General features: G+C 45.6%; 1 protein-coding gene across 2 annotated transcripts in view; it reads left to right on the top strand.

The window, feature by feature from the left end:
• The first annotated feature begins 6,870 nt into the window (after positions 1–6,870).
• Positions 6,871–15,787, top strand: part of LOC134477048 (zinc finger protein 883-like) — a 36,172-nt gene continuing 27,255 nt past the window's right edge. For both annotated transcript variants that reach the window (XM_063253921.1, XM_063253920.1), the window contains exon 1: positions 6,871–7,066. In XM_063253921.1, the coding sequence (XP_063109991.1) occupies positions 7,064–7,066 (3 nt within the window). In that variant the 5' untranslated portion in view covers positions 6,871–7,063. The remainder of the gene's footprint in view (positions 7,067–15,787) is intronic.

Here is a 15,787-nt window from a genome sequence, read left to right as displayed (position 1 = left end):
CCTTAGGGTTAGTCCTGAGGTCTCTAGAGTTTAAGGGGTGTGGCTGTGGGAATGGGGAAGTCTTCATGACTCCCCTTTTCCTCATGTGTGCTGTCTGATCTGACACTTTGCATGTCAGAATCAAGCCTATTGAATGAGACGAGCTCCAGTCCTTCACCTACACAGTCATGAGGAGCTTTGTCTGCAGTTACTACTGGTGGTGGAGCCACCAGCCTCCTGGGAAAGCATTACAATGATTGTTAGGGAACACTGTCTACAACCTGACTTTCAAAGTCTGCATCTCCCTCATTGGTGACACAAATAAGAACTACTTTTACCTGCAACTGAACTCCATGACCTCCAAGGACACCATCACATTTTAATGAGCAAAACACAGCGAGAAGACCTCAGTGTAAACTCAGACATAAACATGAGGTGCTTTTAACTGGCAAGAGGTTCTCCTGATCAACAACAACAACAACAAAACAGTTTCAGGTGCATATTCAGTGTTGTTAAATGTCCTTATGAAGTGTGACATGACACTTGCTACTCAAGCATTTCCAGCTCTGTGTCTCTACATCCCTCCAAGTCCGCCATGTAGGGATTGACACGAATCACTGCTCATATTTTGCCACTTTTGTTTCCCATGGGTATATCTTTAATTGTGCTGAAAAACAAATTTCTCCTCACCAAATGAGAAGCTTCACTCTAGATTCATACATACCATTGCTTTCTTTAATATGGCAATTAATCATCATCTAAAATGAATGTATTAATTTTTCTGGATAACAATGACTTTTATCATTCAGGAATAAATGCTTCATTTTAGTAAATTTAATGCATCAAATTCCTATTTCTAAGTTTTGAGAGCCCAAGGTTCTCTCTTCTTCTTGGCCCCCTCAGAAGTCCTAATTGCAAGCTTCAGCCCCAGCAGCACACAGAGACCTCAGGGAGGAAGGATAAAAGGCAGCCTGGCTGAAATCAGGGCAGAATCCAAGGGCTTTCATGTTCTCTTCCAGTGACAGTGCATTGAGCAGAACTTTGGCCTATTCTTTCCTTTTAAACTTTAGAACTTAGGGATTTGTTAATTCAGCAAAATACAATGTAGCCATGGTCTCACTTATCCTGTGAAGTCAGATGCACACACCTCTACCTAATCTGCTTGCCTGGCACTTGAGCTGGACCAGCATCATCACTGATGTGTTCTTGTGTTAAGGGCTGAGATTTCCTATTCCTGATGTGATGTCCCAGGTGCATCTTTTGTTTCCAGGTCAAAACAAGGACATCTCCCAGAATGCATCATCACCTGAGATTTAGTAGGATTCCCTCTGATGGATCTTCTTAATTCCAGCTAACATCAGATCCCTGAAATGTCTAAAATACTTCATGTATTTCCTTGTTTCTTGCTTTGTTATTGCATTTTAAGTCATGGATGTGGAAATGTCATTTTCAATTATTGATCTTATAACCCTGATTCCAATGAGTTCAAATTTTGCTGCTGAAGTTGTACCTAGCTTTTTCTCCAACATGTAACAGAATAGAAAATTATTACTCACATATTCAAATCTACAAAAATCTGGATAAAATAAACATCACTCTCTTTTGATTCACCAATGAAAGAAATACAATTGCAGACTGAATGAACACAAATTAACCTAGAGAGTCAGAATGTCCAGATCCCAGGGAAGCACTGCTTCCTGGTGCAGCAAGTGCCTCATACCCACAGTGGAGGGAGCACTGATGGCAATATGCTGGATGACTGGAGGACAGGAGAGGACCATGAGGAGTTAACATCACGTACTAGGTGCCACAGAGTCCACATGTTACCTCCAGAAGCTCTCAGAATCTCAAGCAGAATATTAATAATAATCATTCAAGTCCCTGGCATGGGGAAAAGAGGATTGATCATTGAGAAAAGGACACAGAACTTAGTGCAGATGGAAGGCATCTCGAAGGACATTTTCAGAAATGGATCCTATATAGAGATAACATATTTCATGTATAGAGCAAAAACCCAGACTTCAAATATGATGTGAACAATTAAAATAATTCACAGGTGAAATAAATGAAAGCAAATAGGCAGTCTGAGAAAGGAACAGTTGTCAGGGGATAATGATCCAAATCCCTAGACTTTTATTGTGGGTGTCATATGATAGGAAATCCTAGGGATCACAGAATTCCACAGCATCAGGCACACAGTGTGATGAGAGAGGATTGGAGCTGAGGGAACTCCAGGACCCAGGTTCACCTGAGAGAATTTAGTGAACCTGCAAATGTCAGAGGAGACAGGGGAGAAGAGAGGGCAACCTTGAACAGCATCTGCCTCCACCACCTCGATACCATGCTGAAAGCCCCCAAGTGCATTTTCCCTCTCCCTTTCATGATCACTGCAATGATTATTTCACATGCACATTTGGGACATCCAGGTGTGCCATGAGATGCAGCTGAAGTCACAGACCCAGAAGGACACACCGGACAGACATTTTCCTTCAACCAAGTAGTCACACACCTGACTTATTCATGGATGTTTGTGTTCATGTCTATCCTGGTTTCTCAGGTCAACAATGGAAAGCTTAGTATCTTAGCCCACCACACCAGCATTGTGTCTATCCTGGCTAGAATGTGTCCTGTAGAATATAAGTCTCATACATGGAGATGAATTCTCTCATCAGGCAACTGTTGCCTCCAATTGGTGACCCTGAAACCAATTCACCAGGGTCAGTGGGTAAAGGTTTTGATACTCAGTGACCTTTTTCCATGTGTAGGAGAAACATTAGCACACGCATAAGATCAATACAGGTCCCTGTCTGTGGTACAGAGAGCAGAAGGGAATTTAACAGGGGACCTGCCTTGCACTTCAGCAAAGGGAAACTTTCCAAAAAAGGGACCTGTTCCTCAAGGACTTGGATCCATGCATGATTTAAAATTAAAAGCTTGTAAAGACTGCAATTCTGTAGTTATCTATCTTCTATAGGGGTCCCTGAGAAGGACAATCTGCAGGAATAAGGCAGATGTTCTTGGTTTCCTTTGGCAACACCAGCAGTTACCTGGGCCAGAGGAGTTATTTTCCGCATAGACGGATGATACATCTTCAGGACCCCAGTGCAGATGGTAGGAAATCTGGGTTGAAATTTAAAGGTCTTCACAACTTTACATCCTTATTTTGCATTCCTAAATTGAAGTGACAGCAGTACCATGAAGGAAGGCCTTGAGAATACTGGATGCAAAACAGGATGGCTCAGAGCCAAAGAAGCATCATGGACCTGTAAAAGTACCTTTTATTCAGTCATGCTTGTGTCCCAGATCCAAGGGCTTTCATGTTCTCTTCCAGTGACAGGGAAAATGGACAGGGAAAATGGACACAGGAAGACTGTCAGCAAAGGCAATTGTAAGCCTCCTGCAGGGGCCATTTCCTTTTCAAGGAGACACTGCCAGTGGACTAAGGGTCTTCACTCAATCCTAAAATGCCAATCCTGGTGTTTGCCTGGGGAATATGAGTGGTTAGTGACAGAGCAAGGATATATCAGGATCAGGATGTATCGGGACAGAGTGCTATCTGAGCTGGATGTAGGACATGTCAAGTATCCCATCTGTGAGTGCTCAACTTAGATGGAAGGAAGCAGTACAGAGTGTCTCTAGTCAATAATTTTGTTTTAGATTTTTCTATAACATTGTCAGTTATTACCGTAAGTTGTCTCATACTTGTTACTCCTGAGGAATTTCTAGGATTGGAATGATTTGTTCACACTGATTGTGGACGTTATGCTTACTACAGGCTTTAATTCCATATAATGCATTCAACTGCAGAGTCCATTCTAAAAGCCTGTTTTGCAGCAGCCTCCCTATGTGACCAGGAGGACACTGCTGGGCATCACTGCATGAGAGACACAGGGAGTGAGATCTGTGTGCACTAAGATAGAATAATCATGTGGAAACAGAAAACTGAGCTTTAGGGCACTGAGGGACTGAGCTGCACAGTGATGCAGGTCATGAGCTGTGCAGAGAAAGAACAGGGATTCCCATTGGGATTGTTGAATCCCTATGTTCTCACAGACACACAGACAGAGACAGAGACACAGACACAGACACAGACACAGACACAAACAGAGACAGACAGGATCACTCACACACACACACACACACACACACACACACACATAGTGACCTTGGACACTGCCTCCTTTGATGTAGCTACATCATTTCTTACTGTACATATTTGCAAACATGAGGTGAGCTACTGTCCTCTGTCTCATATTTGCACCATGCTTTGATCTTCAGAAAGCATAATATAAAATGTACCTAGAGTAAATTTCCATTTCTAAAATCTGGATTTTTTCAGACACTTTATCATAGTGATAGAAAGTTCAGTAGCACAAATGTATAATGGAAAAACTTCAGTTACCATCTCTTCTTGTAAATACAAAAACAGACCCAGGAGTCCAAAATTCATGAATAACAATTTATTTAATATTAAGACCAATAAAGTACCCGTGCACTGTGAACGCTGTCACAGACATATGCAGGAATTTCACATGGAACCTACTAGTTTCAGGTTTCCAATTTTTTCTAAGGAGTGAATTAGGGCCTCAAATACATCAGAAGCTTGATGCTTAGAAACAGAATTTTATGCAGTTGATGGCAGATAAACTTATTACAATAAATCTAGTTAGATATATGATTGGTACTTAAAAATTCCATCAGCACACTTATAAAAAGTTTTTTTATTCAAGAGACACTGTTATTAGATGGAGAGCAAGTCTATTATCAATAGCCAACCAGTAATCATTATGGAGAAAATTATTGAACCTGTTAATTTGGTACAAACTGAGCTCAGGGACTCACAATGACAAGGAATATAGCTCTGGACAAAAACAGAAACAGGAGAGATAGTTTCTTCTTTTACTAAAATGTAAAAAAGAAAACAAAATAATTTTTGGCTGTTCAATAAGTGAAATCCATGGAAAAGAAGAGAAATGGTTTTCTATCTTACCTAACCACAGGATGGTGTGCACACCCTACTACTGCACTATAGTAAGGGAGGGAAGGTAACAGTCATAAAAATAAGGGCATAATGAAAACAAGATTGAAATGGAAAATAAAAACACTTCGTTTGGAAGAAGGAAGAGAAATGACAGTCAGACAGCTACCTGTGAGAAGGTAGTGGCCGCGTAACTGAGGGCTTTTGTTCCTGGCAGCATTCATTAAAGAGACAAAAAAACCTTTCACTGGAACTTGTGCCAGGCTTCATGATCCCAACTCAGGTACCATTTCCTACCTGCAAATTCCTACTTCAGCTTCATTAGGTTTTCTTTTATACTTTCTATATTTTAGATCTATAATATATAGATTGGCTAAAAGCAATCTTGCATATGAAGTCAAGTCACCAATTAGGTAATAGATTAATGCAAAAATATAATGACTCTAGCATAAAATATATACACGCTTGCCAAAAATGTTTTCACGTACTGTCTGTTGTAGTTAGGGATTGTACACTGAGAACAATTAAAATCAGGACACGGAGTTTATAATACTGTTTTATAATGGTCACCGGGAGTCAACACAGGAAAATGCAAGAAATCTATCCACAACACCAAAGACAGAATATTTAGTTAAGGGCCTAAATCCCACATCAATGTACTACATGAGTCCAGATAAAAACACAGATCTCAGGACAATGTCTCCCATGAGTCCAGCTGCAGTTCCAGAGCCCACACGAAGGACTCAGACCAGTCTCTTTTATGGATCCATGCCGGGAAGACCAAAGTTCAGTGGTGGAAGCCAGAATGTCCATGCCATCAGAATGAAGCAGCTGTGCTGGTGGGATGAGGGTTCTATGCAGGAGCCAAGAAATAACACTCACAACAAAGACCAGGGCTGTCCTGAAAGGCACCACAGCCATCCTCAGCGACACGGAGGCCCTGAGCTTCTCCAAACAACAAGCACAGTCGGGTACATGCCAGGAAGCAGCATGATGATTTCATCTTGGAGACCAAGCAGCACATGTCTTCCCCCCCAGAGCCAGGAAGCAATGCTTGATGTGAGAATCAAAGCTTCTCCAGCAGAACCAACAGCTCAAACAGCAACTCATAGAGGAACCCACTATACCTCAATGCAATAACACCCTAATGCCTCAGCACCTCCCTTCTTCTCCACCTATTTATCCTGGGAACATTTCTCAGGTGGAGCATCTTCGCTCAATGCCATGCTGATGTAATTCAGCTGGTGTTAAATTGACCACCAGTTCTTAATCCATAACACAGTCTAAAGTAATTAGCACCTGCAAGTCACTCTGATAGACTAGAATCTGCAATTTATTGTGAGGTTCAAAGTCCTAGGTCATGGTCTAATCCCACACTTAATACCAGGAAGTGATCTAGTGGATCAAGTGTGGTATTCCCTTTCAGCAGTAATAGTGAGCCTTGAATTTTCTTCAAAACTTGGGTATGATTTAGGACACTGGATACAGTGTAAAGCTTTTGTGAAGCAGTTGCACTGTTTGATTTTCCTTTGTCTTTACTTTTTCTCAGAAATCTATTACTGTTTATGTGTAGCTTCTTCATTACTTCTGTAATGGAGTTCTCTTGGTAGATGCCTAAAAATTAGTTTAATGCAAATGAGCAGACTAAAAGACCCTGTGAAAATCTGGTCAATAAAGCTTATGGACACATTCCTGACAGGAGCCCCTACCTATTCCAATTTGTCCTAGTCTGACCTCACCAAATAAACTTTTCTGACCTCAAGGGATTGTTTCTTCCACAGGACATTCACCTGGTTACATTTGGGACCCAGCTTCAGCAGAAGGCAATGAACTTTTAAGGAAACCCAGGACAGCACTGAAAAGCCAAGAGTAAAGTATAAATCCTGGCAGGTGAGCCTGACATCACAGAAGAGAGATGGGCCCAGGGGCCAATCATTGATTAAGGTGGACAAAGGAAGGAGGGCCAATCAGGTGGGCCAAGGGAGGAGGGCTCTTCCTAACCCTCTGTGAGGTCAGTGCTGAGTGCCTGGAGCTGAACTCACATCAAGTTTCTGTGACTTCTTATTGAGGACTGGAAAGGATCCTTGGAAATCCTCAAGGATAGCAATGGTAACTTGATGGTACTGGAGGTGGGAATGGGATGGAATTTTGGCAGTTTTGGATGGTATTGGGCAGAACCCCTGTACACCCAGAGTGTCTTTTGCATAGCCTCAGGCACAGCTGTGTTTAAGGAGTGCAGTGCTTTGGAGGCAAACCTTAATTCTGCCCTCAAAATAAGAAAACATTATCATTTGAATTCCTTATGTGAGACTTTTGCTCGCAGTGATGTTATGGCATGAACAGAACTCATAATCTCATGACCCTGTGCATTATGAGTTCTGGAACCAAAATAAAAATGAGAAAGCTACTTTACTTCAGGAATATTTCCTACATGGGTAGATAGCCATGAAGGTACACCTGGCTCTATGGATTTAAAATAGATCTCCATCTTTCTATCTTTGTTTCCTTTTCTTTTTTCTTTTATGTTTTATTTTTTATTGTTTGGATACAGAGTGTACTTCTGTAGTCTAGCCTGCCCTTTAGCTCCAGGCCATCCTCCTCCATCTGTCTCCAGTATGAGGAGATTATAGCCCTGAGTCACTGCACTCAGAAAAAGAAATATTTGAGCTGAGGTTCTCCAACCCATTTCTTCAGCCTGTGAGGTCTACAGGAAACAGGGTTTAGAGATAAACTGGATGTTTGGGTTTACATTTCTGTTATCTCAGGGGTTTAGTAATTAGCACCTGCAAGTCACTCTGATAGACTAGAATCTGCAATTTATTGTAAGGTTCAAAGTCCTAGGTCATGGTCTATTCTCATTTTAATTCTAACATAGCCACTACTTTTGCAACTTTACCTCAGGCCATTTCCTTAGTGAGTGCCTTGTTTATAAGCTAAGTAGATAAATACTTTTTAAGAATTTAACTACTGAAGCAAGGGTTTTCTTAAAGTTTAGAATGTTGTGAGGTATTTGGGGGATGGGAATGCATTAGCTCCTGAGTGGAAATTTCCTGCTGTGGAAAACTTCCTGTTGGTGCTGCCTGTTAATCCCACACTGAGAAACACAGCAAACTGGTGTCTATAGGGATGTAGAGATGTAATAAATATGAGAGTGGAAATGGAAGTAGGTTTCAAAACTGCAAAAATTTGTTACATTTGGGTTGTGCTTATATTTGACCTGAAATTTGATGCACTGAGTGGGCTGTGGTGGCACATGCACTTAAATCCAGCACTCAAGAGGCTGATACAAGAGGATCCTTGCAAGTTTAAGACAAGCCTGGGCCATGAAGTGAGTTCTAGGATAAGGCATCCTGAATTACATCATGAGTCCCTGTCTCAAAAAAAATTTGAACAATGAGATGGACTTCTTACTGAAGTAGGGGTATCTTCACATGGTCAAGATCTGCATGAGTATTAAAGAATCAGGACAAAAATTTTAATAACATGTGCCAACATGATGGAAAGGAAATGAGAGAGCAGGGGCATGTGGAGGGAAGCCCAATCAGCAGCCAGCATAGAAAAGGACTTCTGAGGTGAGCTTGACCTACTATGATGGCACAGAAGGGTGGTCTGCTTGTTAGGTCTGAGAGTAGGAAAAAGCTCACTGGTCTATAGAAAGGATGGAAACTTAGTCATAGATTAAAAACTTTTTCTGTGTCTAATGCTCAGCTCTCCTAATCATCTCTGAGGTAAGGTAGGTAATTAGAACCCTAGCATTGGAGGTTTGAAAATATGCTGGACATCACTGTTATAACCTGTTAGGGCCGACGCCGCAGGGAAAGAGACCCCAAGGACTCAACTCTTGGTGAGGTAAAACAAGTTTATTTCCATGCGCATGGGGTCCCCCAGGCAAACGAGTGTGGAGGGCCCCGAGGGGAATTTGTGCAGGGTTTTTAAGGGCACAAGCGGGAAGCAAGCAGGTTTACAGAAGCAGATCGCATTGGTTAATTTTGAATGGCACAGGACTTGGCAGATGCTGATTCGAGGGGTCTGGGGCTGAGTAACCATGGAGACTGAGGGTCCTGGTCTAATCTCAGAGTGCCAGGTACAACTCGGTCTCGTTTGAACAGCACATTCCTTTACTTATCTTTATCTTTACAGAGGACAGAACATCTTATGGTTAATGACTAGCAGATGCATTCCTTCCTGTCCTGCCCCGATATCTCAAGGAGGAATTAGGGAGTGAAACATTCCTTACTGCTCTGTTCTATAGCTCGGGGGGGGGGGTTACATTACAAACGGGGAGTCGATTCTCTCATTCCCCCCTTTTTCTTGTAAATGACTTTTAATCTTAAAGGTCCTGTATGGGTAAGGGATCATATTGTTGACGTAGCACCATAACTTTTACTTGAGAAATCTGGGCCCTCACAAACCGGGTTACTCGGTTAATGAGGCAAGGGGCTATAGCCATGACTATAATGAATCCAGCCAGGGGTCCCAATAAAGGGAGGATATAGGGCAGAATTGATTCCCAGAAAGAGAACACTTTGGCTTCACTTGAAGGGGGCTCTCGAGATCTGATTCTCTCTCTCAACTTTTCCATTGCATCTTTTACAATCCCAGTATGATCAGTGTAAAAACAACATTCTTCTCTAAGTGCGGCGCAGAGACCCACTTCTTTTAAAAACAAAAGATCTAAGCCTCTTCTGTTTTGTAACACTACTTCAGATAGAGACGAGAGAGATTGTTGTAATGCAGTTATAGATGTCTCTAGGGCCTGTAGATCCTGGTTTACAACTGCAAGGAGTTGCTGGCGGGACTGGTGCCCAGTAATGAGGGCTGCTGTACCAGTTCCTATCCCCCCTGCTACACCTATCCCTAATAATACCGCCAGGGTCAAGGAGACTGGTTCCCATTTATATCGACCTTTTATGAGGGGGAGCATGTCAGGAGGGAGATACTTAATACGTGGCATAAGGTCTATGAGGATACAGGAACTGTCCCCTGCAAGGAGTACATTTGTGGAAACACAAGGGGTGAGCCCAGTAGTACATAACCAGAATGCCCCAGTGGGGGGGATGAGATATTGGTTACTGGGGAAGGAACGGGTGTGTGTGAGGCAGCGATGGCGTAGGTCTGCCGGCCAATTATCAAGTGTCCCTATACAGGTTCCTCGGCTAGCGAGGCCAGGTAAAGGAAGGGTGTGGGACACGTGATCCCAATCGCACTGGTCGGAATTGGGGGTCAGCGTATAGGAATCATTTAGAGCGGTCCCCTCATAATATGGAGGGTTAGCACTTAGACATAACCAGCAAGCTTGGGCCAGGTCTGGATGGGTAAGATTAAGGGCTTTATGAGCCCCAAGTATAAGGCTAAGAAGGGAGCTCACGGTTGGAGGGACGAGTCCTGACTCAGGAGGATTAGTCAAATACCCGGAGGGGATGCGAGGTGAGGTCATGTGTTCTCGATTTTGGGTAGCCTTGGGCCCCGGAGATAAAAGTCTTTTGGCAGTTGTTGGAGCCAGTGGCGGCAGGGATGGCTTTATCTCCGGTTTTAATTCCTTTTTAATAAACAAGTATCCCCCTGAGTCTTTCCCCTTTGATACTATCTAAATCCCCAAGTTTTTCCTGTGATCCATGAAGGCTCTTGGGGGGTGAGGACCATGAGTTGTAGGTATAGGCAGGGTCCAGGTCCCTGGCTTGACTCGGCATCCCAAGCCCCACCATAACAAGTGGGGGGCTTTGGGCGAGCTCCAGTCAACCTTGAAAGACTAATGTGTTGGTCCCTTATGGTGGGTGTCCACGCAGTGGCCACCGTCTCACATCCCCAGTAAGCACAGTAATACTCTCCTGGGGAGTTACAATAGGTTCTCCCCTCCACTGAAGTTGGGCATAGGTAAACACCCTGAGATGGATCCATACAGGGGGCTTGAGGGACAATTGCGCAGGAAAAGAAGGCAAAAGTGGGGTTACCTGATCCTTCCCACTTGCCAACCACCTCTTGGTTGTCCCATTTAATTAATGACCAGGTCCAAGGGCGGTGGGGGTTAGCCATTGCAGGAGTGATCAACATGAATAATCCCATTAAGGCCCAGGGGGTTACAATCTGGGGTTTTTGTTGGGCCATTCTGTAATAATACACAAGGGGAGTGTACAGAAACAGCATCAAGGAGTCTTTCGGCTCAATTTAAGTTTTAAGGGGTTATCAGACCGTTTGAGTTCCCAGGAGTCGTCCTCTGGTGCTGAAGCAGGCTTTAGATGTGACGCGTGGATCCAAGAGGCAATCCCGTCAACCTTTACCGCTGTAGTAGTTAATAGGACCTGGTATGGTCCTTTCCAGCAAGGCTGCAGAGTCTCTTGTTGGTGGCGCCGGACGAACACAAAGTCTCCCACCTGGTGCGGATGTGGCGCGGGGAACTCGCTGGGGGCATAGGCCGAGGCTAGTTGCGTCCACACGTCCCTCTGCAGATTGTCAAGGGCGATGAGCCTGTCAGACAGGGAGGTTGGCAACAAGGCAGCATGTTCAGTTAAGGGAGTGAGATCTCGAATGGGGGGTGGAGTGCCAAAGAGGATCTCGAAGGGGGTGAGGTTAGGGGGTTTGGCAGATGGGGTGTTTCGCGCGCGAAAAAGGGCATAAGGCAGGAGCATCGTCCAATCTTTTAAGCCAGTCTCAAGAGCCAATTTAGTGAGGGTCTCCTTAATAGTTCTATTCATTCTTTCTACCTGTCCTGAACTTTGGGGTCTATAAGCACAATGTAACTTCCAATCAATCCCCAATATGTTGGCCAGTCCCTGACTTACCTTAGCCACAAATGCCGGCCCATTATTGGACCCTATTACCTTTGGCAATCCGAACCGGGGAAAAATTTCTTCCATCAACTTTTTCGTTACCATGGCAGCAGTTTCCTTTTTGGTAGGAAAAGCCTCAGTCCATCCAGAAAAGGTGTCCACAAAAACTAGCAGATATTTTAGTCCACATCGGGCAGGTTTAACTTCTGTAAAGTCCACTTCCCAGTATTGTCCAGGCCTGGTACCGCATAGCCTTTTGCCAGGGGCCAGCTTGGCAGGGTAGGCATTGGTCAATTGGCATGCCTCACAATTAGTCACAACCCGAGTGGCGATCTGACGTATGGCAGTGGGGGATGCCCCCAGGAAGTCTTGGCGTTGGGCCAGCAGGCATAGCTTTTTAACCCCCAAATGGGTGAGCCGGTGGGCCTGTTGTATGTAGGTAGTCAGGTCTGGTGCCTCAGGGGTTTGGTTAATTTGAGCTTTCTCTTTGGGAGGAGAATCTTTGATATCAGTCACCAACATCTGTAAGCCTCCCATGGCTGCAGATTTTGCTGCCTGATCGGCCAGGTTGTTTCCCTTCATGACGGGATCAGTCCCTTTTTGGTGGCTGTTACAGTGTATTATCACCGCCTTCTGGGGTAACATAACTGCAGCTAGCAATTGAAGGATTTCCTGTTTGTGTTTTATTTCTTTGCCCACGGAGGTCAAAAGTCCCCGCTGGCGGTAGATGGCCCCATGGATGTGGGCCATTGCAAAAGCATATCGGCTGTCCGTGTAAATGTTTGCTCGCTTTCCTTTGGCGAGCTCCAGAGCCTTAGTTAAAGCGATCAACTCGGCCTTTTGGGCCGAGGACCCGTCCTCTAGCCTGGCTGTCCAGATAACACTGGAGTGATTGGTCACAGCCGCCCCCACATACCGCTTACCTTGAATCAAGAAGCTACTCCCGTCAGTGAAGTAAGTCACCTCCGCATCAGACAGGGGGTAATCCAATAAGTCCGGTCGTACTCCGGCCTCTCCCGCCAGGATGTCTTGGCAGGTATGGAGGATGGGTTCCGGAGCTTCTTCCGGCAGCAGGGTTGCCGGGTTGAGAGTCACCGGGGGTCCGAAAGTTATTTTGTCCTTGTTGAGTAAGAGACTCTGATAATGAGTAACTCTGGCATTTGAGAGCATCTGTCCGGAGGTTGGTGTATGATACTTTCTAGCGTATGCGGGGCAATGATTGTTATTTTCTGTCCCAAAGTCAATTTATCAGCATCCTTAATGAGCAAGGCAGCCGCTGAGATGGCTTTTAAGCAGGGCGGCCATCCGCTCGCCACAGTGTCCAGTCTTTTTGAGAGGTAAGCCACCGGACGCCTCCATGGCCCAAAGGCCTGGGTCAATACTCCTCTCGCTATTCCTTTCTTCTCTTCAATGAAGAGAGTAAAAGGTTTGTCTACATTAGGAAGGGCCAGGGCCAGAGCAGATAGGAGGGCCCGCTTGATGGCATCAAAGGCCTGCTGGTGGTCTCTTTCCCAAACAAAGGGAGAACCCCCCTTTAGTAACGGGTACAGGGGAGCTGCCAAGGTCGCGAACCCAGGGATCCACAATCGGCAAAACCCCGCAGTACCCAGGAACTCTCATAATTGCTTTTGGCTCTTTGGAGGGGGAATCTGGACCACAGTCTGTTTTCTAGCCTCAGTGAGCCATCTTTTCCCCCCTTTTAAGGAGTAGCCCAGGAAAATTACCTCTCGTCTGCAAATTTGAGCCTTTTTCACCGATGCTCTATATCCCAGGATAGCCAACTCACGTAAAAGGTCCTGAGTCCCACTGGTACAATCACCCTCGGAGTCCGCGGCCAGCAGCAAGTCATCTACATATTGGAGGAGGGTGAGGTTTGGATGTTGAGCCTGAAAGGGGGCTAAATCCTTGTGTAGAGCCTCATCAAAGATGGTTGGGCTATTTTTGAAGCCCTGTGGGAGGCGCATCCAGGTCAGTTGTCCGGTGGACCCAGTCTCGGGGTCCGTCCATTCAAACGCAAACAAGGGCTGGCTATCTTTGTGCAAAGGCAAACAGAAAAAGGCATCCTTTAAATCCAGAACAATATACCAAGTCCTTGACGGATTCAAACCGCTGAGGAGATTATAAGGATTGGGTACGGTGGGGTGAATGTCTTCCACCCTGCTGTTGACCTCCCTCAAGTCCTGTACCGGTCTGTAGTCATTTGCCCCAGGCTTTTTGACAGGGAGCAGCGGGGTATTCCATGCAGACCGGCAAGGAGTCAATACCCCTTGGTCTAAAAGTCTCTGTATGTGTACCTTGATCCCCAGGTGAGCTTCTCTATTAATGGGATATTGTCTAACTCGAATAGGGGAGGCGGTGGCTTTTAGAGTGACCACTACAGGCGGTTGCTGGCTTGCCAGTCCGAGCCCAGCTGTCTCGGCCCAGGAGTCTTTAAAATCAGTTAGCCAGGCAGGGGCGATGGGCTGGGGGTCTCAGTGGTCATAGAGCCTATATTCATCTTCCAATTTTAGAGATAACACTGTAACCATGGGTTGCCCAACCTTTGGGTTACGGAATGTCACCTGAGGTCCTTGGGGCTCAAAGGAGATTTTCGCCCCCAGTTTGGTTAATAAGTCTCATCCCAGGAGGGGAGCAGGGCATTCAGGAATAACCAGGAAGGAGTGTTTTACTTTTCCTTTGCCTAGGTCAACTGTGCACTCGGTGGTCCACGAGTGATATTTGCTCCCGTTAGCCCCTTGAACTAGAGATTTCTTAGTTGAAAGGGCCCCTAAGGGGGCCTGAAGAGCCGAGTAAACAGCTCCCGTATCGACCTCGAATTCTGCGGGAGTCCCCTCCACTTTAAACATTACCCTGAGCTCAGGGAGGGGGTCCAAGCCCCGAAGTCCCTAGTCCTCTTCATCTAAGGCGAGCATGGGGGCTCGGGGTCGCTGTGAGGACTGTTTTTCTCGTTCCTCTCTGGCTCGTTTCTTTCTCAATTTCTCACAGTCTTTGATCAGGGGTCCTTTTTCCTTACAATATGCACATTGGTCAGGGTCTAATGGGGGGCGAGTGGGCTTTCCCTTTCCTGTCTCAGGTTTTCCCTGAATAACTGTGGCCAACATTTTAGCTAATTCCTTGTTTCGTCTTTTGTCCCTAGCTAACTCTTTTTCCTCCTCTGTCTCCCGTTTATAGTAGACTTTTTCAGCTTCCTTAACAAGATCCCTCAGAGTTAGGTCTTGCAGACCATCTAGCCTTTGGAGCTTACGTCTTATATCAGGAGCCGATTGCCCTATGAAGGCCATGGCTATTGAGCCTTGTCGGCCTTCCTCTTCAGGGTTAAAAGGCGTGTACCGCCGGTAAGCTTCCATCAGGCATTCCAGAAAAACTGAGGGAGTCTCAGTAGGCCCTTGGGTAACTTCCCTTACCTTGGCCAAATTAGTGGGGCGCCTTGCGGCCGCCCGGAGACCTGCCATTAGAGTCTGGCGATAGATAGAAAGATGCTGCCTACCGGTAGGTGAGTTGGGGTCCCAGTTGGGGCATTTTAAGGGGAAGAAATCATCAATCAGGTCTGGTCTCTGGGTGGGTCTGCCGTTTTCTCCGGGAACAGCTTTCCGGGCTTCCAGAAGGATGCGGTCTCTCTCCTCGGTGGTGAACAGGACCCCTAGAAGCTGCTGGCAGTCATCCCATGTGGGTTGGTGGGAGAACATGATAGAATCCATTAAACCTGTTAACTTAGACGGATCATCAGAGAAAGGAGGGTTATTGTTTTTCCAGTTATAGAGATCTGAGGTAGAAAAAGGCCAGTACTGTAAAGCGGGCATCTGCCCTCCATCCGACCCGTCATCTATCATGGGCCCGTAGGGGCAAAGGGGAAGGGTAACAACTGGGTCCTCAGGCCGTAGCTTGCTCCGAGTGTTCTGGGCTGGGCCTGTGGGCCCCGGAGGTGTAGACCCAGAGCAAGCCATCGTAGGGAGCGGGGGATACAGAGGGGACGTGGGTATCAGAGGAGAAGAGGGGTTCGGTTCAGGTGAAGAGGCTGCTGAAGGAGAAGGAGCGCTCGATCCGGATGAGGAGGCTGGAGGAG

The sequence above is a fragment of the Cavia porcellus genome, unplaced genomic scaffold (assembly GCF_034190915.1).
Source record: "Cavia porcellus strain 051 isolate PalLab524CR breed Dunkin Hartley unplaced genomic scaffold, mCavPor4.1 scaffold_7, whole genome shotgun sequence".
Taxonomy (NCBI): domain Eukaryota; kingdom Metazoa; phylum Chordata; class Mammalia; order Rodentia; family Caviidae; genus Cavia; species Cavia porcellus.
The sequence above is the reverse complement of the archived record's forward strand: the minus strand, read 5'-3'. Positions and strand labels throughout refer to the sequence as shown.